The following is a 25,464-nucleotide window of genomic DNA, read 5'->3' as shown; positions in this document are numbered from 1 at the left end:
CTTATCTGCACTTTTGCTTTCCCTGGTTTCAGTTACTCAAGGTCAAACACGGTCCAGAAATATTAGATGTAAAATTCCAGAAATAAACAATTCATAAGTTTCAAATTGCATGCCATTCTGAGTAGTGTGATAAAATCTCACGCTGTCCTGCTCTATCCCTTTGTCCAGTATATCCACGCTGTGTATATGCTACCTGCTGTTAGTCACTTAGTAGCCGTATCAGTTATCAGATTGACTGCTGGGGTCTCACAGTGCTTTTGTGTTCAGTAATCCTTATTTTATTTAATAATGCCCCAAAGGCACAAGAGTAGCTTAAGCTTTATCATAGATATGTATGTATAGGAAAATACATAGTATATATAGGGTTCGGTACTATCTGTCATTTCAGGCATCCACTGAGGGTCTTAGAACGTATCCCCCAGATAAGGGTCTGAATCTTGGTGTAAGAAAACATCAAAACACCTATTGATGAAAATTCTATGAGATGACTGACCTGTATTTTTTTTAAATGCCTGTGATAAAAGAGAAAGAGGTTGAGGAACATTCCAGATTAAAGAAGACTAAAGAGGTATGACAACTAAATGCAATATGCAATCTTGAACTGGATATTCTGGTACTAGAAAAGAACTGCTACAAAGGATAATTACTGAAACACAAACATGCATTATAGATAAAAGAATTATGTCAGTGTTTCATTTCCTGTTCTATGATTACACAAGAAAACGTTCTTATTTTGAGGAAATACACACTGAAGTATTAAAGAGTAAAGGAGCCAAATGTATGCAATCTTCTCTCAAACGGTTCAGAAAGCAAAATAAAATGTGATTGCAAATAAGGTAAACATTAAAACTTGGTGAATTTAGATGGGTATATGGTAGTTTTTTGTTCTATTTTTGAATTTCATAAAGTTTAAAAATATTTCAAAATAATGTTTTTAAACAGCTATACATAATAAAACATGCACACATAAACTTACTGTCATCTGTGGTTGGTATCTTTCCAGTTTGACCAAAAATGACATTAGCAGCTGATAAACAGTGCCTGGCCTCCATAAAGCATAGCTGTTAAGGAAATAAACAAGAGTAAATGTAATTATCCTACAGCCTTATTTGCAACTGATACTTGCATAAAGTCTTTAGATATGGGAAAAACTATAAAATCTGATAAAAACCACCAAGGAGACCCTTTATAGTTGCTGAACATTGAAAAGGTATATAAGACAGGATATAGTATTATCTGGTTAAAAAGCTACTTCAAACAAGTACAATGCCCCCAAACTCTTAATAATTCAAACTGGCTGAAAGACAGTTGCTGATTGAAAGTCAGCTCTCCTCAGGTCATCAGTAAGGATACAGCAGTAACTATCATCGTAGACTCAAAGTGCCTCAGACAGTTTTCAGGTTCAGTCCAAATAGCTAAAGTTCCATGCATAATAAATTCTTAGAACATTTATATTCTATCAGAGGACTGAAAGGTTTAATTTTTTTTTTTTAGGTTTAGAGAGCCTTTTTATATCCTACCATTCAAAGGCAAAAAGAATAAATTTTGACACGAAGAGATTCCTGTCTTCTAAAACTCTTTGGAATTTATAATGAGGCTTCCCACCAAGTTTTGAAGTCAACAGATTTCCACAGATAAACTTCATGGAATTGCTTTACCAACACACTTGAAGACATCATAATTCAAAATCTGGGCATGGCTTCTCAAACACTTGAAGAAGATCTTGTTCATATAAACATTTTGCATGTATCAGGTAAGTCACAGGACCACCCAGCAGAACTACAAAGTTCAAGTTCAGCTTTTAGTTGGACACCACCCTCATCAAATACAATGTCTACTTCATACCGTGTTTCCCAGAAAATAAGACATAGCCGGACAATCAGCTCTAATGCGTCTTTTGGAGCAAAAATTAATATATGACCCGGATATAAAAGATATAAAAAAGGTGCCACAAACACCTTATTCTACTATAATGAAAGACTGAGTGTAGTGTAGTGTAATGTAATGTGATGTAATATAATACCGGGTCTTATATTAACTTTTGCTCCAAAAGATGCATTAGAACTGGGGACCACGTGTAATATTAGCCCAGCAATATCTATAGATCAAAATGTTAGTGTTAAACCTCAAAAACTAAAAGAAAGTTACAGTTTATATAAAGCATCTTTGTCCCTCTACTATCCCTTACCAGTCATTATCATTTCAGCTTTTTTCAGATTGACTCCCTGTGAGCAGCCACTACTAGAACAGTGAGTGCCTTATGCCCTCTAGGTGGCTGGTAAGTGTGGGTTTTAGCACCTGCCAGGTAGGGACTCGGCAAGTAGCAAAACCTCATCACTGGAATCAGATGAAGATGAGGGTGATGTAAATGACAATTGCTTTCTTAAAAAACATGGTTTAGAGTTTTCCTTTTACAATACAACTCAACTGTAACAAAAACATATAAAACATCTTGGTAAAAAAAATAGAAGGACAGGATAGGGGAGGTACTCATGAAAATTACCGCATACTCCACATAAGCAACGCTTAACAACTTTAAATTTTTAATTGCACTTTAAATAAATGTTTAGATATCTTAGTACTATTAATATCCATGTTGTTTTAATTAATTGTTAACTAAAATCACAGTGAATATGTAATTTTATAGCTGCTAAACAAAATAAGGGGCCTCTAGAAGATATAAAAAAGGTGCCACAAACAGAGGCACCAAGCAACACTTTTCCATGATGACCACAATGAAATGGATTTATGAGAGTTAGATTTAACTGAATGCTGATATACACAGTAGCATTACTTACACACTTGATCTTAGACCAAAGTCCTAGAAGCGATGCTGCAGTCACTACAGCCTTTTCTCTCCTGCTAATAGCTTTCCTGAATGAAATTCAGTGGGATAATACTTTAAACGTAGGGTGCATTTATAGAACCAGCACTAACAAAAACCTTAGAAAGGATAAAGGCCTAGTAAGGATACAGCAGCAGGTAACCAGAGAGATCTAAGAGGGAATTCTGATAAGCAACGAATTACCAAAGGTTTACAGAGGCTTGTGAACCAAATACAAATAAAAGTAATTTCTACTGCTGAGATACCTTATTGAGGATTAACAGAAAATCTAGCTGGGAAAAGTGGTTTGAAAGTGTTTTAGCACTAAAAACTCTGAAGGACTAAAGTATTAAATAAATCAATACACCAATATTATTCTGAATAATTCTGATAAACAATTGAAAAGTTCAAATTTGTCCCTGTATAATACTCCAGAAGAAGTATATCATAAAGACCTGAAACTCTGGAACTGAGCAGATACTTCCAACGCAGAAAAATTATGATCGAGGAGTTAATTCTAAGAATAACTGAAATGCATCACATGATTTTATCAAAGCCCACATTTAACAGTCAACTTCCTCAGACAAAGTCTCATAGTTACCAGATTACCATTGCCTAAAGATAAAGTTTTATCTACAAGATAAAATCTGCAATTTAAGGTAATATTGCACTAAAATGAATTGAGGTAGCGTGCTTCAATCAAAAAAGAATTGGTCTTGGTAACATGCAATTTTAGGGGCTAGCAACATGTAAGGCAATGATAAAACTCAGTATTTTAAGATTCAAAGGATTAATGCAACAAAAGCTACAGAATTTTAGTACACTGGTATATTGCTCTGCATTTTTTTGTCTAGTTTACATCATAAAATACAAGCTGCCTATTTTTAAAAGATAACATTTTCAAGGTACTCTTGGTTTTGCTTTTAGATACACTTATTAGTGACTTTGTTAGATAACTATGTCGAGAAGCTTACCTTATTGATGTAAAATTGTGACAAGGTAGCAGCATTAATAGCCCACTCTATCGGATGGTAGGCATTGTGCTCAAGCTGGCGTTTTAGGGTACTGTGGCAATAATGAGCAGCCTTCTCGAACATTTCCATATGCTGGTAGACTTGAGCCAGGTAATACAGGTTATGAGTATAGACCTTCTCAAATCTATGAAGAAACACAACATTTGCATAACGGTTTATAATTGATAAGGAACTTTCATATACATTTATCTTGATCCTCCCCCCAATCCTTTGAATTGGGCATGGCTAATGTATCTATTTGACAGGTAAGGAAACTGAGTTTCAGATTGGAACAGGGTCAAATAAAGGCTTAAATCCACATCAGAATCCATATTCTATAACCTTTATGACTACCTTGAACAATCATCTACACTATGTGGAAACACGTGTGAGGACTCATTTCTATACCTACTCACCTTTTGGACCTCTCTTGTTCCGTAAGTTTCTCTTCTTCAGGAAGAAAATGCTCAGTAGGATCAAGGGGAGGACTCCCAATCTACAATTAAAGGAAAACAAAACGAAAATTTTACTGTAAACACCAAGCGCCCTCTTCTGGAAGAACTAGGGAAATCAAATTTTAAAAGTCCAATATACTTCATTTTTTACTAGTCCACTTTCATGTGAACCAAGAAGTTATTTTCTTAACCATAAAATCTGAAAGAGTCAAACAAATAGAAGAATGCCTATAAACTCATACTGGACAAAGTTTTGACTGCTGTTGCGGGTGAACTTCAAATACACTTTAAAAGAAAATATCAGTTTGGGGCCGGCCTGGTGGTTCAGGCGGTTAGAGCTCCATGCTCCTAACTCCAAAGGCTGCTGGTTCGATTCCCACATGGGCCAGTGGGCTCTCAACCACAAGGTTGCCAGTTCAATTCCTTGAATCCCGCAAGGGATGGTAGGCTGCGCCCCCTGCAACTAAGCTTGAACACGGCAACTTGAGCTGAGCTGCCGCTGAGCTCCCGGATGGCTCAGTTGGTTGGAGCGCAGGCTCTCAACCACAAGGTTGCTGGTTCGACTCCTGCAAGGAATGGTGGGCTGCGCCCCCTCCAACTAGAAACGGCAACTGGACCTGGAGCTGAGCTGCGCCCTCCACAACTAAGACTGAAAGGACAACAACTTGAAGCTGAACAGCACCCTCCACAACTAAGATTGAAAGGACAACAACTGGACTTGGAAAAAAGTCCTGGAAGTACACACTGTTCCCCAGTAAAGTCCTGTTCCCCTTTCCCCAGTTTAAAAAAAAAAAAAAATACCAGTTCGCTTTTAGAGATATAATTTTTTAAGAATGTTAAGTCTTAATTTTGTCAGGTAAAAAAGTTCACTTAAAAACCTACGTAAGCATAATAGGAAAAATGTATACATCCTTAGAGTAATATTGTTCTAAATTGAGCGCTAATGAAAATCAAATCAGTTTTTAATACTTATTCTAATATTTTTTTTCTCAAGGGAACAAGAAAAGTATATATATATTACCCCCCTTCAATACAGGGACAGTAAAACCAGTGAGTCCAGTGTTTATTGCCTTGGGCAAGTCACCCATCTCTTGTTCTTCTGTTTCCTCATCTGTAACATAAGGATAATAATAGTAGCTACCTCACAAGGATGCTACGAAGATTCAATGAGTTAATGTGTAAGTCACTTACAATCCCATCTCAAGTCTTCCAAAAGAACAGTACTTAACCTCTGCCTCATTCTACTTCTATGAGGACAGTCCCATCTATAAGCCTACCCTTGCTTTAATCTGGATTCCCTAAACTCCAAATAGCAACAATGCTTTTATTAAATTAAAAAAAGAGTGATCTTACATTCTGGATGCAAACAAAAAGCATCATGACTTGGTCTCCCAGAATTCACAAAAAGTAAAAATAACTACCACAGGAAGCAGGACCCAAGGCAAACACAATAGATAATTCTTCAGAGACCGCCTCAACAATTTTGGGGGCTGTTTAGTACGCTCCCCCCTGTCTTGATGAGGGGAATTAAGCAATGAATTCTTTTATACACATACTTCTCTGTTATGGCTATCACACGTCATGTGTAACACTAACAGTTAAATCAGTCTCTTACCTAAAACAGAGGTATAATTATAGAGGTATAATTAAGTACACAGAGTTTTGCTATGTGTTTTATATTTCCTTATTAATACTAGTTTTTAACGAAATAGGTGTCTGGTAGCTTCACATTTTAAATGAACAATTTCAGGTATAAGAGTGTGATCCTAAAATCATAAAAGGACACTAACATCTCAATTTGGCTTTGTGGTGCTCTGTTCCTCTTAGTACTTTAGGAGAAAAGTTATAACACCAAGGTACACGAGCCATGACTTTTAAAGTTCTCTCACTTGGGGATATATTACTCAGAAAAAAGTGTTAAGGGCCTATAAACACATATTCTAAACGTACATTCTAAAATTCCTTGTAGGTGTGATTAACATTGTTGATTTGCTCCAATTTTTATCCTCCAGGGGAAGCACGTGATGGGTAAGAACCATATTTTTATTCATATTTGATTCCACAGCATTTTGCACAATACCTCGCACATAGTAAAAACAATACGTATCTAGTGAATTAAACTGACAAAGCAAACAGGAACTCTCAGCCTATGCATTCTGCTTACAGCGTGTTCCTTCTATTCGCTGTCGTCATTTTGGTATAAATATGGGAGGCCTCTCTACACTACACAGTTCTTACAGCACTTCGCACTTTAGACTAAGTCCAACAGGCAGCACAGTGGTTAAAAGCATGGTTTCCAGAGTCAGATCATGTGGGTTGGAATTCCAGCTTCACCTCTTACTAGTGTGGCCTTAGGCAAGTCACTTAATCTCTGTGCTTCTGTTTCCTCATCTCTAAAATGAGGACAATAAAAGTAACTACCTCATAAGTTGTCACGAGGATTAAGTTAAAATTTAAAACAGTGCCTGCAAGTATTGTATAATTTCAACTTTTAGGTGACCACCTAGACAGCTCTAGAGAGAGGTCCCTAAGTGTACTGAAGCGCCAGAGACTAGTAGTATGACTGAGGAATTCTTACATCAATGCTTGACTAGTTTCAGTCAAATCTTAAAATTTATCTGACATGCAACATACCTCTTTCATATACTGATTATATAGTGCTTCTGATGATTCTAGGTAAGCCTGTGCAGTTTCGATTTCTTCTCTTTCAGACCACAAGATACCCAGATTATTCTGGAAAATAAAGAAAAGAGAAATAAATAATGACGATATAAATCTTCCAATTAAAGTAACTCATGGTTTCAAAGTCAATATTTAACTGTCTCATGAACAGTGAATTAATTATTCATAGTAAGACCGTCCTTATGTCCTGGTAGGTAGCTGCTAAGATAAATCCCTAACGATCCCTGCCTCCAGGATTTCACGCCCTTGTACAAACTCTTCCCCTTACATGGGCTGGATTTAGTGACTTGCTTCTAACAAACAGAAGATGGCAAAAGTGACAGAAGGTCTCTTCCAAGATTAGGTTACAGAACACACTGTGGTTCCATTTTGGGTGCTCCCTGTTGCTTGTTCTCCCTGAGGGAAGCTAATTGCCATGCTGCAAGGCACCCAATGGATAGACACATGTGGTTAAGAAACTGAGGGAGGTCGACAGCCCGCAAAGAACTGGGCCCTCAGATCAAACAGCCTATGAGGAACTGAATCCTGCAGACAACCACGTGAGTGAGCTTGGAAGCGGATCCTCCCCCCGCTGAGCCTTCGAGTGCAGCCCCCGCAGGCCAAACAATCTGTCCGATGAGAGACCTTGAGCCAGAGGCAACCAGCAGAGCTTGACTAGATTCCTGATATAATGAAAGTTTGTTTTTTCAAGGTACTAAATTTGGAGGTAAAATTTTACATAGCAATAGATAACTAACACATAGAGAGACAAAGATAAGCCAAAAACATATAATGCTTCCAAAATATCTACAATCTCCTCCAGCGATCTCAAAAAGAAAACATTCTCAACAGTTATTTTTTCGTTCAAGCCTGAGGACAGGGAGATGAGCTCTCAAATTCAAATTATAAGATATGAAAAGTCTGAAGATGTTATATGCTTTTACTTATCAGTTAAGATTTGTAATGTTTCCCATTTCAAACAGTAAAACATGTTTATAGTTTCCTGAGTTCTTAAAGTTACATAGCTTTATAATTATACCCAGTCAACTGCAAATTCATTTGTAGTGTCTTTCTTTGTATTGATCACTTCATTTTGATTTCTATAGCACCAACTTCCTTCTGCTATCATGATGATGATGAGAAATTAGATTTGGGGTTATATCCTAAATAACATTTAAAAAATGAAGCCAGTTTGTCCCCTGCCATATGACTCTTTATCAGGCTGTGTAGTACAGAGCAATTCAGGCCTGTTTAGATGGTCAGAACTCAAGACTGGATGCCTAGCTCCCCTTTGGACAATGGGGTAAGATAGCCTCCCCTCCCTTGAGAGACAGTACTCCAGGCACACGGACACTTCTGAGGCTGGGCTTCTTTTTTCCCTATTTTTTCCATCTTGTGCTTACCTCCCTAGGGAAGGGAACAAGATAAGGAAACAGAATTTTTAACGCAGATTCTTAACCTGGTGCCAACAGACCGACCACAAAGTATCCATTAAGAGAATTCAGGGTCTAAAAAAAGATGAAATAGTACCATATGCGACAACATAGATGAATCGTGAGATTATAATGCTAACTGAAATAAGTCAGACAGAAAAAGTAGAGAACCATATTATTTCATTGACATGTGGTATATAAAACTGAAAACAACAAAAGAACAAGACAAGCAAACGAAGAAACAAAAACTCATAGACACAGACAATAGTTCAGTGGTTACCAGAGAGTAAGAGAGGAAGGGGATGATAGATGAAGGTACACGGGGTCTAATATATGGTGATGGAAAGAGAATTGACTCTGGGTGGTGAATACACAATGTGATATATAAATAATATATTACAGAATTGTACACTTGAAATCTATGTAACTTTACTAACAATTGTCACCCCAATAAACTTTAATTAAAAAAAAGAATTCAGATCTATGAACATGGATAGAAAAAATGTTACAAATTTATTTTCACTATGTCCTACTAAAATTTAGCATTTCTTTTAATTATACACACAGGAAACAATGCAACAGTATTACAATACCTGGAATTTTGTGAACTATAGAAGTGAAAAAAATCTTCATATTATGGTTTGCAGGTATCTCAAAATATCATTCAGTATTACTATTCAGTACTACTTTACAATTATGGACATTAGACACACAATTAGATCTTGTTAATATGTTAATAAAGAAGCACATACTTATTATATTATTGGTTTCTTTTGTTAACTCTTTAATTTTATACATTTAAAATCATTATCCTATTTTATGAAATATAGACTTCACTAGACTGCAAAAGAGGTACACAGCACACACACAAAAATTTAGAAACTCTCCAGTTTACAGTGACTTGATCATTCCCCTGGAACACAGACCTCTCTTTCCGGCTTCACATATTATATCTATTCTACAACTTTTTTTAGTGACTTGATGGGCTGTCAGTGCCTAAGACTGTAGATCATAGTGACAATATACTGAGATTGTGCAGTTTACTCCATTTAAATTACTTATTAGGTCCTTTGCAGGACCCTGGGGGAGCTTGAAGGGCTCAGGCCCATTACTAACTTACAGGTTATTCTGCCACCCAGTCTCAAATATAATCGCCCTTAATATTCATTTCCTGATCTTAGAAATGGATCCACAAGTCACCTTTTCTCAATCCCTAGTTCAAGCTAGTTTTCTTCTGATGATAGTCCTTAAGATACTCCATTTGGCTATGACATCAATAAGCCCAACCCCAGAATACTGTACCTAGCCTAGAGAGTCTAGAGATTTACCTAGTACCGGGAACTGGTCAGCCACATTTGCTCTATTTTCTTTCTTTTTTTTTTTTTTTAAAGATTTTATTGGGGAAGGGGAACAGGACTTCACTGGGGAACAGTATGCATCCCCAGGACTTTTTTCCAAGTTGAGTTATTGTCCCCTCAATCCTAGTTGTGGAGTGTGCCTTTCAGCTTCAAATTGCTGTCCTTTCAGTCCCAACCATGGAGGGCGCAGCTCAGCGCCAGGTCTAGTCGCTGCTGCCAGTCGCAGGGGGCGGAGCCCACCATCCCCTGCTGGAGTTGAACTGGCAACCTTGTGGTTGAGAGAACACACGCCAACCAACTGAGCCATCCAGGAGCTCAGTGGCAGCTCAGCTCAAGGTGCCATGTTCAATCTTAGTTGCAGGGGGTGCTGCCCACCATCCCCCACAAGACTCGAGGAGTTGAACTGGCAACCTTGTGGTTGAGAGCCCACTGGCCCATGCGGGAACCGAACCGGCAGCCCTCAGAGTTGGGAGCATGGAGCTCTAACCGCCTAAGCCACCGGGCCAGCCCACATTTGCTCTATTTTCAATAGGATGGTGATGCATTTAGCCTGCTAGACCCAGGATACGCTATGCCACAGAAAACAACTCTAGTGTGTGAGAAATCTTAAGTTAAGTAGAGACCCTAGACTATGTCTACAAATAACAAGTTTTTCTTTTGAACCATAAGCTATTGAGGTCTTGAAGGTAAGAACCATGCAAGGGATCTAGAATTTATTTGATTTTTCAGAATTAATAATGTTAGTGTTTTAAGTGTTTACTCCACTAAGATAACTGCTATTGACATTCTACACGAACTACTTTTTTAATATAATATAAGTCCTACATACACCAGAGAGTATCATATCATTCACACGGCATCATCATGTTCTTGTCCTCAGGACACCATACTAGGTAGGAAAAATAGTTAAATATAAAATAAAAACAGCTAAACATGTAAGGAAGAAACAATACCAACTCTACATGAATTCTTCTAGAAAAATGAAGAGAAAGACCACTTCCCACCTCATACTAAACCAAAGACATAACAAGAAAACTACAAACTGATCTTTCATGAACACAGATACAAAAAGGTTAAAATATTAGCAACTCGAGTACAAAAATACATAGAAAAAGTAATACTTTACCCAAGTTTTACTTGGTAAAAACTCCAGGTGGAGTTTATCACAGGAGCAAAAGGTTAGTTTAACACCAGAAAATCAATCATTAATTTCTGGTGAAGATGGTGGAGTAAGTAAATGTTGTACTTGCCTCCTTCCACAACCACATCAAAATTACAACTAAACTAGAGAACCATCACTGAGAATCACCTAGTCTAGCTGAACAGGACATACAGAAGAGGCCACATGGAGACTGGCAGGAGGGGTGGAGATGAGGAATGGGCTGGTCCCACACACATATGGCAGTTAAAAATCAGAAGGGGTATCTCAGCTGCAGAGGTACCCCCTAAAGAGTAAGGGGTCCCAGCCGCACATCAGGCTTCCAGTGCCAGGGAGAGAAGTCCCCATAACTTCTGGCTGTGAAAACCAGCAGAGATTGTGGCTGAGAGAGACGTAGGGCTGCTGAAGTCCCAGGTGCTCCTCTTAAAGGGCATGAGCAAGAACTTACTCACTGAAGGACTCACTCGCTCTGAGCTCCAACACTGGGGCAGCAGGTCCAAAGGCTTCAGGGACAGAAGGGGAGGAACTGAATTGTCTGCCTTCAGGGAGAGGGCTGGACGGGCAGCATTCTCCCTGATGGAGTAGCTGGTAGAAGTCACTGTTTCTTTGTTGAGCTCTCCCTCTTCCAGGTGTGCAGACACCGGTGGCTGCCATAACTGAGTCTCCATCCACCTGGCTAACACTGTTCATTCACCCCTCCCTGGTGATTCCCTGAGACCCTGCCCCACCCAACTTTCGAACACATCCAAGCCGCTTCCAGTAGTTTTTCCATACAAGTGGCCTGTCTTGGCTCATGCTGTGGACTCTCCTAAAATCTCTCAAAGGTTCACAAACCCCAAACAAGCAGCATCTGTACCTCTAGCTGAGCAGCCCTAAGCCCAGCACTAGTGACAACTGGCATCAGTGGGCAGCTTGGCCTCTCCAGGCACCTCCAAGCCCAGCATGGACAGCGGCCATCTGCAGATTGCTTTGTGGCTCATGCCAGGTGGTCCTGAGCAGAGCACTGGCTGTGGCTGAACCTGACCTGTGGCAGGACCCTCCCAAGAGACCTGGGGGCTGGCACCCCTGGTGGCCAGCTTTGGACCGAGCTGGAGCATCACCCAGCCACCTCCAAGGATGACATACCCAAAGGGCAGATTGGGCAGGCACCAGAATCCTGCTAAAGTGAATCTTGCTCTGTAGGATCAGCCCCTGCAAAACAGCTCCTCCACTGTAGTCACAACCAATCCTCACAACCAATCAGCTGAAGAGTCAATTCCTCCCAATGACATGCCAACAGCAACCAAGGCTCAACTACAACAGGAGGGCACACACAACCCACACAAGGGACAAACTTGGAGCACCTGGCTCTGGTGACCAGGTAGACTGCACCACTGGGCCCCACAGGACACCTACTATATAAAGCCACTCTACTGAGACCGGGAGGCATAGCAGCCCTACCTAATACACAGAACAAACATACGGAGGCAGCCAAAATGGAGAGACAAAGAAACGTGTCCCAAATGAAAGAACAGAACAAAACTCCAGAAAGCGAACTAAACAAAATGAAGATGAGCAATCTACCAGATGCAGAATTGAAACACTGGTTATAAGTATGCTCAATGATCTCAGGGAGAATTTCAGCAAAGAGACAGAAAACAAAAATGGAGATAGAAAATATAAAAAAGAACCAGTCATAAATGAAGAATACAATAACTGAAATGAAGAATACATTAGAGGGACTCAACAGATTAGATGAAACAGAGGACTGAAAAAGCAATTTAGAAGATTAGGCAGCAGAAAACACCCAATCAGAACAGCAAAAAGAATTAAAAAAATGAGGGCAGTTCAGGGCGGCCGGATGGCCCAGTTGGTTAGAGTGCGAGCTCTGAACAACAGGGTTGCCAGTTCGATTCCCACATGGGCCAGTGAGCTGCGCCCTCCACAACTAGATTGAAGGACAATGACTTGGAGCTGATGGGCCCTGGAGAAACTGTTCCCCAATATTCCCCAATAAAATTTATTTAAAAAAAAAAATGAGGGCAGTTTAAGAGACTTCTGGGACAACATCAAGCGTAACATTCCCATCATAGGAGTACCAAAAGAAGAGAGAGCAAGGCATTGAAAACCTATTTGAAGAAATAATGACAGAAAACTTCCCTAACCTGGGGAAGGAAATCGATATACAAGCCCACGAAGTGCAGTCCCAAACGAGATGAATCCAAAGAGGCCCACACCAAGACATATTATAAATTAACATGCCAAAGGTTAAAGACAAAGACAGATACTTAGAAGCAGCAAGAGAAAGGCAATTAGTTACCTACATAGGAACACCTATAAGACTATCAGCTGATTTCTTAACAGAAACTTTGCAGGCCAGAAGGGATTGACACAAAATATTCAAAGTGATGAAAAGCAAGGACCGACAACCAAGATTACTCTACCCAGCAAAGCTATCATTTAGAATCGAAGGACACATAAAGAGCTTCCCAGACACAAAAAAGCTGAAGGATCTCATCACCACCAAACCAGTATTACAAGGAATCTTAGAGGTACTTCTATATGGAAAACAAACAAAATAATCACTGAATAGATCATTGAATAAAAAAAGATTGCTGAATAATAAAATGGCAATGACTATATATCTATTAACAATTACTTTCAATGTAAATGGATTAAATGCTCTAATCAAAAGATAGGGTGGCTGGGCTGGCCCAGTGTCTTAGGTGGTTAGAGCTCCATGCTCCTGACTCCGAAGGCTGCTGGTTCGATTCCCACATGGGCCAGTGGGCTCTCAACCACAAGGTTGCCAGTTCAATTCCTCGAGTCTCGGAAGGGATGGTGGGCTGCGCCCCTTGCAACTAGCAATGGCAACTGGACCTGGAGCTGAGCTACGCCCTCCACAACTAAGACTGAAAGGACAACAACTTGAAGCTGAACGGCACCCTCCACAACTAAGATTGAGCTGCGCCCTCCACAACTAAGACTGAAAGGACAACAACTTGAAGCTGAACGGCACCCTCCACAACTAAGATGGAAAGGACAACAACTTGACTTGGGAAAAAAAGTCCTGGAAGTACACACTGTTCCCCAATAAAGTCCTGTTCCCATTCCCCAATAAAATCTTAAAAAAAGAAAAAAGATAAGGTGGCTGAATGTATAAGCAAATAAGATCCTTACATATGCTGCCTACAAGAAACTCACTTCAGATTGAAAGACATACACACTGCAAGTAAAGGGATGGGAAAAAGATATTTCATGAAAATGGAAACAAACCAACAAAATCTGGAGTAGCAATACTTATACCAAACAAAACATACTTTAAAACAAAGGCTATAACAAGAGACAAAGAAGGACCCAGTAATCCCACTCTGTGTATTTATCCGAAGAAACCCAAAATGCTACTTCAAGGGACGTGTGCATCCACATGTTCACTGCAGCATTGTTTACAACAGCCATGATGTAGAGGCAGCCTGGGTGTCCGTCAATGGATAAATGGATAAAAGAGGTGGTACTATGTACAATGGAATATTGCTCAGCTGTGGAAGGACACGGGTTCTTGCCATTTGCGGCGGCATGGATGGATCTGGAGGGTATTGTGCTGAGGGAGTGTAAGACAGAGAAAGACAGATACAATGTGATTTCACTTATATGTGGAATCTAAGAAAAAAATTAACAAACAGACATAAACTCATAGATACAGAAAACATTTTGATGGTTGCCAGATGTGAGGGGGTTGAGAGGGTGGGTGAAAAGGGGGAAGGGATTAAGAAGTACAAATTGGTTGTTATACAGGTAGTCATGGGGATGTAAAGTAAAGCACAGGGAATATAATCAATAATACGGTAATAACTACGTATAGTTCTAGGTGGGTACTAGTTAGGGGGATCACTTCTTAAATTATATAAAAGTCTAACCACTATGCTGTACAACTGAAATTAATATAAAAGAATACTGAATGTCAACTGTAATTGACAAATTTAACAAGGGGGGGGAAGTGACGGGGAATAAGAGGTTCAAATTTCCAAGTATAAAACAAGTAAATCATGGATATGTAATGTACAGCATGGAGAACATAGCAATAACATTGTGATAATGTGGTACAGTGTCAGATGGTTGCTGGACTTATGGTGATCACTTCTTTAGGTATGTAAATGTTGAATAACTATGGTGTACATCTGAAACTAATATAACACTTTATATTAGTTATATTTCAATAAAAATCTTTTTTAAAAATCAGAGAAAGAAAAACACCATACGATTTCACTTATATGTGGAATCTAAAAAACAAAACAAATGAACAAACAAAACAGAAACAAGCTCATAGATATAGAGGACAAACTGATGGTTGCTAGGTGGGAGGAGGGTTGGGGGACTGGGTGAAAAAGGTGAAGGGATTACAAAGTACAAATTGGCAGTTACAAAATAGTCACAGGGATGTAAACTACAATTTAGGGAATACAGTCAATAAAGAAACGATTCTGAGGGAAAGAAGTCAGACCAAAAGAATATACAATTCATTATGAAAATGTGGGAGAGGAGGGCAAGGAGGAGAGAGAGAGAGAGAGAGAGAGAGAGAGAGAATAAAGGAGGGAGGAAGGGATCATAAAGGAGTACAAGAAAACTTTTAGCGGTGATGAATATGTTCATTACCTTGACTGCAGTGATTGTTTCATGGGTATTACATGTATGTCAAAATTCATCAAATTGTATACTATAGATATGTGCAATTTATTGTGTCAAACTGTACCTCAATAAAGCTATAAACACACACAAAAAGTACTCCTTATACATATGTACCTTGGCAGTGGGAAAACTAACCTACTAATTTGTTAGGGAATTTTACTAAAGTGAAGTAGTTAAATTTCACAAAAATCAGAAGAAAAATCACTCCTAAAGTCCCAGAACCTGGTGCAGACAGAAGGGGAAAGTCTCTTTTGATAATCTCATGTGGGTCCAGGTTCTGTATATCCATAGTTTCCCAGGAAGGAGACACCAGACTCAGACAAAGCAGTCAAAATATAAATTCCCACAAACTGATACTTTCAAACTTTTTCCTGCACACGCACACACTCGTGCACACACTCACACACACACTCACACACACACACACACACACACACACACAGTCTTTTACCAAAACGGAATCATTCTACGTAATTCCAAACACGCCTTACAGTTGTCCCTCTTCCTCTTAATATTGATATTTTTGATTAATAAGTATAAATCTATTTTTAATGGCTACACACTCTTCTCTAGTATAGTATAGTATATACTTATTAGTATATACTTACCCATTTATATACTGATATTATTTTTTTTTTAATTAACAATGCTGTGATGAACATCCGTTAACATACCTTTGCATATCTGTCCCAAAATTTTTTTAGCATATTGATGTGGAATTTTTAGGTAAAAGTCTTGAATCAAGAGATTTGACCCACTGATCTCCAGAAAGGTTCTATGAATTTGTATTTCCATTAGCAATAATGTAAATGGATACCACCTATTTCCTCAGTCTCTCCAATTACATGCATTAATGTAATCAATATCTTTAATAATCTGCCAATCTGATACAATTTTTCAATTTCATTCTTTTAGTTTGCTTTATTATTAGTGAGGTCAAATTTCTCATCATGTATAGCCAAATTAAAATGTAATAAAATACTATGGTGTGGTGATGCCACTGGAATAAACAGATCAACTGAACAGTAGAGTTCAGAAACAGACTAGCACAAATTACTACTGCTATACTGTTTTAGTACCTAGTTTTAGTATATTACTTTTCATTTTTATATTCACTTTTCTTTATTCATTCAGATAAACATGTCCATTTTGTCAAGTTCTAAGAAAAAACTTACTGTGATTTCAGCGGGAATTGCATCAGACCTATAAATGAGTATCAGGATAATGATTCTATTATGTTTAATTTTGCCACCTGGAACATGGTATATCTCTCCTCTTAAGGTTATCAGTTCTATTTCCTCTAATATTGCTGCTGTGAATGCAATTTTTCAAAATAAAATTTTTAAGTTATTTCTTATATACAGGAATACTACTGATGATATATTTATCTTATATCCTCCTACTTTATCGAACTGATAATTCTAATCGTTTTTCAGTTGATGTCTTCAGGTTTTTTAGGTATACAAAGATCTCATATGCAAATGATGATTTTTATTTTTATAAATTATCTTACTTTTCCAAAATAACTAATTTATTTTCTATATATTAGAATGGCCAGAACTTCTAATCAAGCTTTTGCTCCTGATCTAGTAAGGATTCCTCTAATAATTCACCCTTCAGAAAAGGTTGGCTGCTTGAAATACTACATTTCATTGAAGGTAAGGTGTCACAATTTATAAGACAGTTATTTTATGTATCAAAAAGAAAACAGTGCCAAGTAAGTTATGACACAAAAATCAATCAGCTAGAAGATGCACCCTGATTTCAGACATTAAAATATTAAAGAATGTCCATATTAAAATCAATAAAATACAGTAAATACTGGAGTTTCTATATTAAGGAAAGCTTCTAATTCTGTTTTTGGGATATTGAAGTAGTTTTTTACTTGTTTACGATCTTAAGCAGCCAAAGAAAATATCAAATAATCGAGATTTTGTTTGAATTCAACATTTTATGGATTTCATTCATCCACTCAACAAATATTTAGAATGTGCCAGGTACTGAGGATGTAAATAGTGAGCAAAATGAAATATAGCTCCTTTTTTATGTAGTTATAAGGTATTGAAAAGTTATCAGGGGCCTGCCCGGTGGCTCAGGTGGTTAGAGCTCCATGCTCCTAACTCCAAAGGCTGCCGGTTCGATTTCCACATGGGCCAGTGGGCTCTCAACCACAAGGTTGCTGGTTCAACTCCTCTGAATCCCGCAAGGGATGGTGGGTAGTGCCCCCTGCAACTAAGATTGAACAAGGCACCTTGAGCTGAGCTGCCGCTGAGCTCCCGGATGGCTCAGTTGGTTGGAGCGCGTCCTTCTCAACCACAAGGTTGCCGGTTGGACTCCCGCAAAGGATGGTGGGCTGTGCCCCCTGCAACTAGCAACGGCAACTGGACCTGCAGCTGAGCTGTGCCCTCCACAACTAAGACTGAAAAGACAACAAATTGACTTGGAAAAAAAGGCCTGGAAGTACACACTGTTCCCCAATAACATCCTGTTCCCCTTAAAAAAAAAAAGTTATCAGGTAGCTTTTAACTTTATTGGGCCATGATAAAATATGACTATACAATTTTTTTTAATTTTGAGGTTGTTTTCTTTGAGGCCTACTTACCGTATGGTCAATTTTGGTAAATGTTCCCTAGATCACAAATATTAGGAACTGCAAACACTGGATGAGAGCTTAAAGGTTTGTGAGCTTAGGCAAAGTACAAAGAATTCACACATATTTGTATTTTGAAGTGTTATGTTCCCTATGAGAATATGTTTTCTTAGTAAATCAAGTACCATATACATGGGAAACAATACGTAATATAAGAATCCAAAGATAGGAGGGAAGAGATCAACTGGGAACAAAACGATCCAAAGGAAGTTACTGAAAGTATGAGGTGAATCTTGAGATGGGTTTTAAAGAATGGGTATGAATTCCCTGAGGAACAAACGATGAATACGGCAAGAATAGAAACTGAAGATTTTAGATACTTTGTTGAAAGTAAGAATGTACTCGTCATTCTTTGTAATTTCCTTGAGATCTTAAATTAAGACTAAAATTACTTTGGATTTTTTCATAATAGAATGAACAGGATTTGAACGGGTGAAGAAGAGGTGGAAAAGGCATTTACGATTGTAGGAGGGAGACGCAGCAAGTGATGTTGAAGTGAGCGATGAGGGTGGAGAGGGACTTTGGAAGCCGCTTATTCCCAAGCTTCAAAAACGTGGGGAAAACTGTGCCTTATAATATTTGCCTCTGTCCCTGGCCTGAGTGGTGCGGTCCCTCCTTCCCCGCGCATCTGGCCGACAGCAGCGGGCCAGGCTCGCTCTCACCTGCGCCAGGATGTAGAGAGAGACGCAGTCTTGCGACAACCGGTACTTGCGCAGCAGCCTCAGGCATTTCACCAGATGCTCCTCCCCCGCCGACAGCTCCTCGGTGTCGATGTGATTCATCCCGAGATAGAACTCAATTACTGCCAGCCTCACTGCCCCCTGGGCGATGGGCCCCTCGACCTCCACCACTTCAGCCGGCAGCCCCAGGGCGTGGTCCCCGGCGCCCAAGCCGTCGTCCGCCTGAGGCCGCTCATCCTCGTCCTCAGGCGCGGGGCCGAGTAGCGCCTTGACCTCTTCCAGCAGCACTCGAGCGCCGTATTTGCACTTGTACGGTTCCTTCTCGGGGTTTTTATGCAATTCTATCCGCGAAAGGGCCAGCGCGGCCTGGAATTTCTCACGAATTTCGGCCCACGCAGTATTCGCCATAATAGCCTCTGCAACCTAGGTTTTCTCACTGTTAGCAATCGGGACTCCCGCCTTCCTTCTCTTTGCGACACTTCACTTACGGCCCCGACAAGCCTGAGCGCTGCGGAACGGTAACCAATGAAGTACGCCAAGGGAATGGCAGTGGCAGTGACCAATGGGAAGGCATAGTGATTACCGTGGCAACTGTTGTCATGGAAACGAAGCTGCCAAGGAGGGCGGCCCCCATCTTCAGCCCAGCCTTTTGCACTGCTGAATTCATCTCTCGCTTGATCCGGTGAAATTATATAAAAATACCGGCTGACTTTCAGATAACATAGCAATATTGTTTACAAACATAGTTAGTAGTTAGTAAATACTAACTACTCTCGTTAATTGATATAAGCTTAAAGGCAGAAGCTTTTTGACAGTGTGTAACTCAGCCCCTCACTGGATACAAATGTAACAAAGATCCCTTTATTAATATATAGCCTGTTAAGTGAAAGCTATGAATGTAAGAAGCACTCAGTAACCAATAAATATTTTCACCTCAACACTGGAATACAGGTTGTAGGGATGTGTACAACTTCCCAAAATAACACAAGTTATATCCCAGAACTGTGACAAGCCACCTCATGCATGACTTTTTCCATTACATACCTTGGCAAGTCAAATGCGCGGGGGATGGGGGTAGGGGGTGGCAGAGGTTTTAACTAGTAAGCACTAACTATGTAAAATGCGTTGAAACATACAAAGGAGAACTGATTTTGAAAACTCATAGACAAAATTTGAATCTCAGATCTAATTGACAAGTCAACTTTTCTAAGCTTCAGGTGTCTTAGTAAAACATAAGTGATAATATATTACTTATCTCTATAGAATTATTCTAAGGAATAAATGAAATTAAGTGTCCCTTAAAAATGTTACTGTTCTTCAGGATTACTTCCTAATTTTTGTCCCAGGGAGATGTGCATTTCTAGGGCTTCTATTACACGTGCTGCTCACTTCCAAAACTTGGTCTCCAGGCCAAATGGCTTTCTGGAGCTCCAGACTCTAATATCGATCTCCTAACCAACAACCACACCTGAATGTTCCACTGACTCCTGTATATCAGGGTGCTCAAATGGGAACTCATCATCCCCCTCTTCACATGCCCAACTCCCTCCCACACCACATTTGCTCTTAATGTTCTGCATCTCAGTGAATGGCACCACTGTACTCTAACCTGAGAGTGGTATCTCGCTTTCTTCTCTCATCCTTAAATGTAAAACCAAGTGCTGTCTGGTGCCCCTTCTAAATAGCTCTTTATCTATCTACTTTTGATCTCCAGTAGTTTAGACCACCATCATCTGCATGACTTTTAATAGGTACTCTTGCTGCCAGTTTGGCTTCCTACCTGTGCATTTTCCACAACTTTGTATGACTCATTCACTCATTCAATAAATATTAAAAGTGTCTGTTAATTTGCCAGGCAGTGCTGGGCACATTCAACAGTTGAAAGAGACAACAACTCTGCTCATGTACAGGGAAAGACATTAAATACATTAAGTAAACTACATAGTAATGCCAGATAATGAATGTTATGGAAACAAACAGGTGATAAGGAGTGTTAACAGGTGAGGCAAGGTTGCTGTTTTTAAACAGGGTGGTCAGGAAAGGCCTTTCTGAGAAGACGTCATTTGAGTAAAGATTTGAAGGTAAGGGAGTGAGCCATGAAGACATTAAGGGGAAGTATAATATCCAGACAGAGGAATAGTACATTTGACATTTAGCTTTGTCACAGGAGTGTGCCTGGTATGTTCATGAAACAAGGACATCTCTTGGCTTGAGTAGAGAGATGTGGGCCCAATTATATAAGGTTTGTTAAGGCCACTTTAGGGACTTTGGATATCAGTGAGATGGGAGCGTTGGATAGTTTAGAAGAAAACAGTGACAAGATCTGACATAGGATTATTCAGAAAACTGAAGGGAAGATAGGGAAGAAGCAGGGAGACTGGTAAGGAAACAACTGTACTAATAGTAGGTGCTCAGTATAGATCTCTTCATAAATAGGTTGGCACATGGTTAATAAAGGTAGCTAATTACTATGAGCCAGATAACATTCTATATATCAAAATCATCTAATCCTCAGAACACCTCTGAGATACTATTATTCCCATTCTGCAGATTAGGAATTGTGATCCAGAGATTAATAATTTACCAAAGGTCACATACAACATGTAGGCAGTTTTGCTTCACAGTCCACTTTCAGTTATGCTGTACTATCTTGTAGTAGTTCAATAAATAAACCACAATAATACATGGTACTGACCTCTAAAGATCTAGCTGGAGAACACCCAGGTGAAAACTAAAATAGAGATTTTTGAAAAATCCTTACAGAAACACCTAAGAAACACAAAGACATCAGAATAGGAAACTTGAGGTGGAAGAGTTCTGGCTGCTATTTGGGGAGCATATCCCTTCTGAGCCTTCTTTTTATATCAGTATTTTGAGGGTGTAGCATTCTTAGGTCTCTGTGAGATGTTATAAAGCAGTCCCGGTGGAATTTGTCCAGTGAGTGGTATAGAGTACAGATCACCAAAATGCAGTGATCTGAGATTTCATGAACAACTAGAAGGGACAGAAAAGTGTAAGGCACGTTGTGGCTAAAGGGAGTGAACTTGTTTGGTCAGATCACAACAAATGTCTATCAATTACGTTCATTCCAGTAAAAACAGCACACTAGTAAGAGCACTAATTTCTTTGTTTTAACATCATTATCATTAATGGATAATGCATTAATAAGACTAGGGTGATTGTATCATCTTTAGTATATAATATTGACCTGAAGGTGCCAGAAAATGCAACTGGACAGAACAAAATAAGATATAATGATTGGGAAGGAAATGGAATAATTATTTTCAAATGGTATGACTGTCTTCCTGAAAAGGCAAAGTAAAATAACTGAATCCAGAAAAAGTAAAGTTCAGTGAGTAGGCCAGTCACACATAAAGATACAAAAATCAACATCTTTTTATTGGAGGAAGGATACAATGGAGAAAAAGATCCCTTTTGGGCTGGCCTGGTAGCTCAGGCGATTAGAGATCCATGCTTGTAACTCCGAAGGCTGCCGGTTCGATTCCCACATGGGCCAGTGGGCTTTCAACCACAAGGCTGCCAGTTCAATTCCTTGAGTCCCGCAAGGGATGGTGGGCTCCGCCCTCTGCAACTAAAATTGAATATGGCACCTTGAGCTGAGCTGCCACTGAGCTCCTGGATGGCTCAGTTGGTTGGAGTGCGTCCTCTTAACCACAAGGTTGCTGGTTTGACTCCCGCAAGGGATGGTGGGCTGCACCCCTGCAACTAGCAACGGCAACTGGACCTGGAGCTGAGCTACGCCCCCCCCCCCCCAAACTAAGACTGAAAGGACAACTTGAAGCTGAACGGCACCCTCCACAACTAAGATTGAAAGGACAACAATTTGACTTGGAAAAAAGGCCTGGAAGTACACACTGTTCCCCAATAAAGTCCTGTTCCCCTTCCCCAATAAAATCTTTAAAAAAGAAAAAGATCCCTTTCATAGCAACAACAAAAATCCAACATAAACTTAAGCCATGTAGTGAGCCAGGTAAAAATAATGTAGGACATATAATAAGTTTTGGTCCCCAGATTGTAAGCCCTAAATAGTAATTCTTATTATAAGGAAACAGGGTTCCTCAAAGAAAATGGTAATTCCAGATCCGGGGCAGGATGAGCCTGGATATCTTGTCACACTGGAAATCAAGGAAACAATCAAAGACTAGAAGGGTCAGGTCAAAATTACCGAAAAGGTGCCAACTTAAAAGAAGGTTCTTGATGGCGTAAGATGGGACAATTTGATCATCAATGAAATAACTGCAAAAGTATATCACATGTTAAAATCCACAAATTCCTAATAAATTAAAAGCATAATAATCAAAAACTCGGGCCGGCCCGGTGGCTCAGGTGGTTAGAGCTCCGTGCTCCTAACTCCAAAGACTGCCGGTTCGATTCCCACATGGGCCAGTGGGCTCTCAGCCACAAGGTTGCCAGTTCAATTCCTCAACTCCAGCAAGGGATGGTGGGCAGCGCCCCCTGCAACTAAAAAATTGAACATGGCACCTTGAGCTGAGCTACCGCTGAGCTCCCGGATGGCTCAGTTGGTTGGAGCATGTCCTCTCAACCACAAGGTTGCCGGTTCGACTCCCGCAAGGGATGGTGGGCTGTGCCCCCTGCAACTAGAAAACGGCAACTGGACCTGGAGCTGAGCTGCGCCCCTCCACAACTAAGATTGAAAGGACAACTTGACTTGGAAAAAAAGTCCTGAAGTACACACTGTTCCCCAATAAAGTCCTGTTCCCCTTCCCCAATAAAAATAAATAAATAAATAAATAAATAAATAAATAAATAAATAAATAAATAAAATATTAAAAAAAAAAAGAACTCATTGGCCACCTTTGGAGGAAGCTAGGAAACCAATTCTGAAAACTGGTACATAAATAAAGGGAAAAGTATCAAGCACTTATTTGGCCTTTTCTGTAGGAATAGCATTCAGGGTAATGAAGTGTTGATTAGGCAAGTTTCCTTTCTCAGAGGTATTTTTGCTAATGAATGAAAAAGAAATAGTAGAATATCACCATTTTGCAAGAACCCTAATGATATTGTGGATTCAAGCAATGATCATCTCTTGCTGCTAATGTCAAAAGACAGGGACAACTGGACATTGTGCACCCTTCTAGGTCTAATTAGCTATTTGCATTAAATGCAGGGAGGAAAGAAGCTTGTTAAATGACAGGTGGAGATGCATCAATAAATCTCAGAATCTACCGAACAAATAGCCTGGCTTCTTCAAAAAATAAATTGCAAGGAAAGAATTCTCCCTTCCAAAGGGGAATTTGCCAATACGTAATAATAAAAACTACATATGCTCTTAGATTTGACCCAGCTCTCCCACTTACAGGCATCTACCCTGAAAAGATACACTTTTCAACAGTACAAAAATAAATACAAAAGTTTCCTCACTGAAAGTTTGTAACTACAAGATACTGGAAACAACCTATGTGCCCATACATAAGTGGAGTGATTTCCAGGATGTATTGTTAAGGAAATAAAACAAAGTGCAAAGCAGTTTCTATGGGATGGCACCTTTCATGTTAAAAATCCTGGTTTTGGTAACTGTACTGTGATTATAAAAACTGTTAATTTAACACTGGTGGAAACCGAGTGGAGAATATACAAGAACTCTACTATTTCTGCCACATTTTGGTAGGTCTAAAGTTATTTCAAAATAAAAAAAATTTAAATCTTTTTAAAAAACTACAAGCAATAACATGCTCTTGGATAACACTCCCAATTCTATGTAGGTCCAATAGAAAGAAACAACTTAATAAAGTGCTTTTAAAGTTACCTTTAAAAAGAGACTTGTTTCCAATTAAAATACAGACAATATTTAAGTCAGTGAGAAAGGATGGATTATTTAATAAATAGCATGGAATTATTACTCCCTTGGGGGAGAGGGGAGTACAAAGCTAGATCCCTACTTGATCCTCACACTAAATCCCAGATGAGTTTTGCCTGAAATATAACCAAAAAAGCTCTAGAAGAAAATGTGGATATTTTTATAACCTTGGAGGTGGGGAATACTTTTGTACATGTAAGACAGCCAGAAATGATAAAACATTGAGTTACAACTGCATTAAAAAAATAATAAAACTTTATGTCAAAACACCTCATACAGTTAAGGCAACTGAAAATTTGGAAAAAGTATTTGCTACATATGTGCGTTACTAATAAACAAAGAACTCTTATCAATAAGAGACCCCAACAGAAGATAAATGCATAAGGTATTTTTTTAAACGCAAATGGGAATAAATGAAAGATGTTAACCCTCACTCAATTAAAAGATGCAGATAAAAATGATACAATATTATTTTGCACCTAGCAAACTGACAAAAGGAAGCCAAAATCCAGTGTCCCAGTGCTGTGAGCAAACAGGTTCTCTCATTTGTTGTAGGGTGGGAATGGAAACTGGTACTGCTTTGCAGAGCCACTTGCACCAAAATGTATGTTCAGTTTGACCCTGCAACTCTACTGCTAGAAAATTTATCCTAAACTGACAATAACATAAGTAGGCAAAGATTTATACAACACTCATTTTAGGGTTGTCCGTAATAGTGAAACCTTAA

At 39.2% G+C, this 25,464-nt stretch overlaps 1 protein-coding gene across 1 annotated transcript in view; it reads right to left on the bottom strand.

The window, feature by feature from the left end:
• The window catches only part of KIFBP (kinesin family binding protein), a 28,372-nt gene extending 8,986 nt beyond the window's left edge, over positions 1-19,386 (bottom strand). The window contains exons 1-5 of the mRNA XM_019731894.2: positions 18,881-19,386; positions 6,927-7,025; positions 4,254-4,333; positions 3,799-3,982; positions 977-1,061 (exon numbers count right to left, since the gene is read on the bottom strand). Coding sequence (XP_019587453.2) covers positions 977-1,061; positions 3,799-3,982; positions 4,254-4,333; positions 6,927-7,025; positions 18,881-19,306 — 874 coding nt within the window. The 5' untranslated portion in view covers positions 19,307-19,386. The remainder of the gene's footprint in view (positions 1-976; positions 1,062-3,798; positions 3,983-4,253; positions 4,334-6,926; positions 7,026-18,880) is intronic.
• Positions 19,387-25,464: the final 6,078 nt, after the last annotated feature.

Source organism: Rhinolophus sinicus, linkage group LG07 (assembly GCF_036562045.2).
Source record: "Rhinolophus sinicus isolate RSC01 linkage group LG07, ASM3656204v1, whole genome shotgun sequence".
NCBI classification, from domain to species: domain Eukaryota; kingdom Metazoa; phylum Chordata; class Mammalia; order Chiroptera; family Rhinolophidae; genus Rhinolophus; species Rhinolophus sinicus.
Note: the sequence above shows the minus strand (reverse complement) of the source record. Positions and strands in the feature narration are given on the sequence as shown.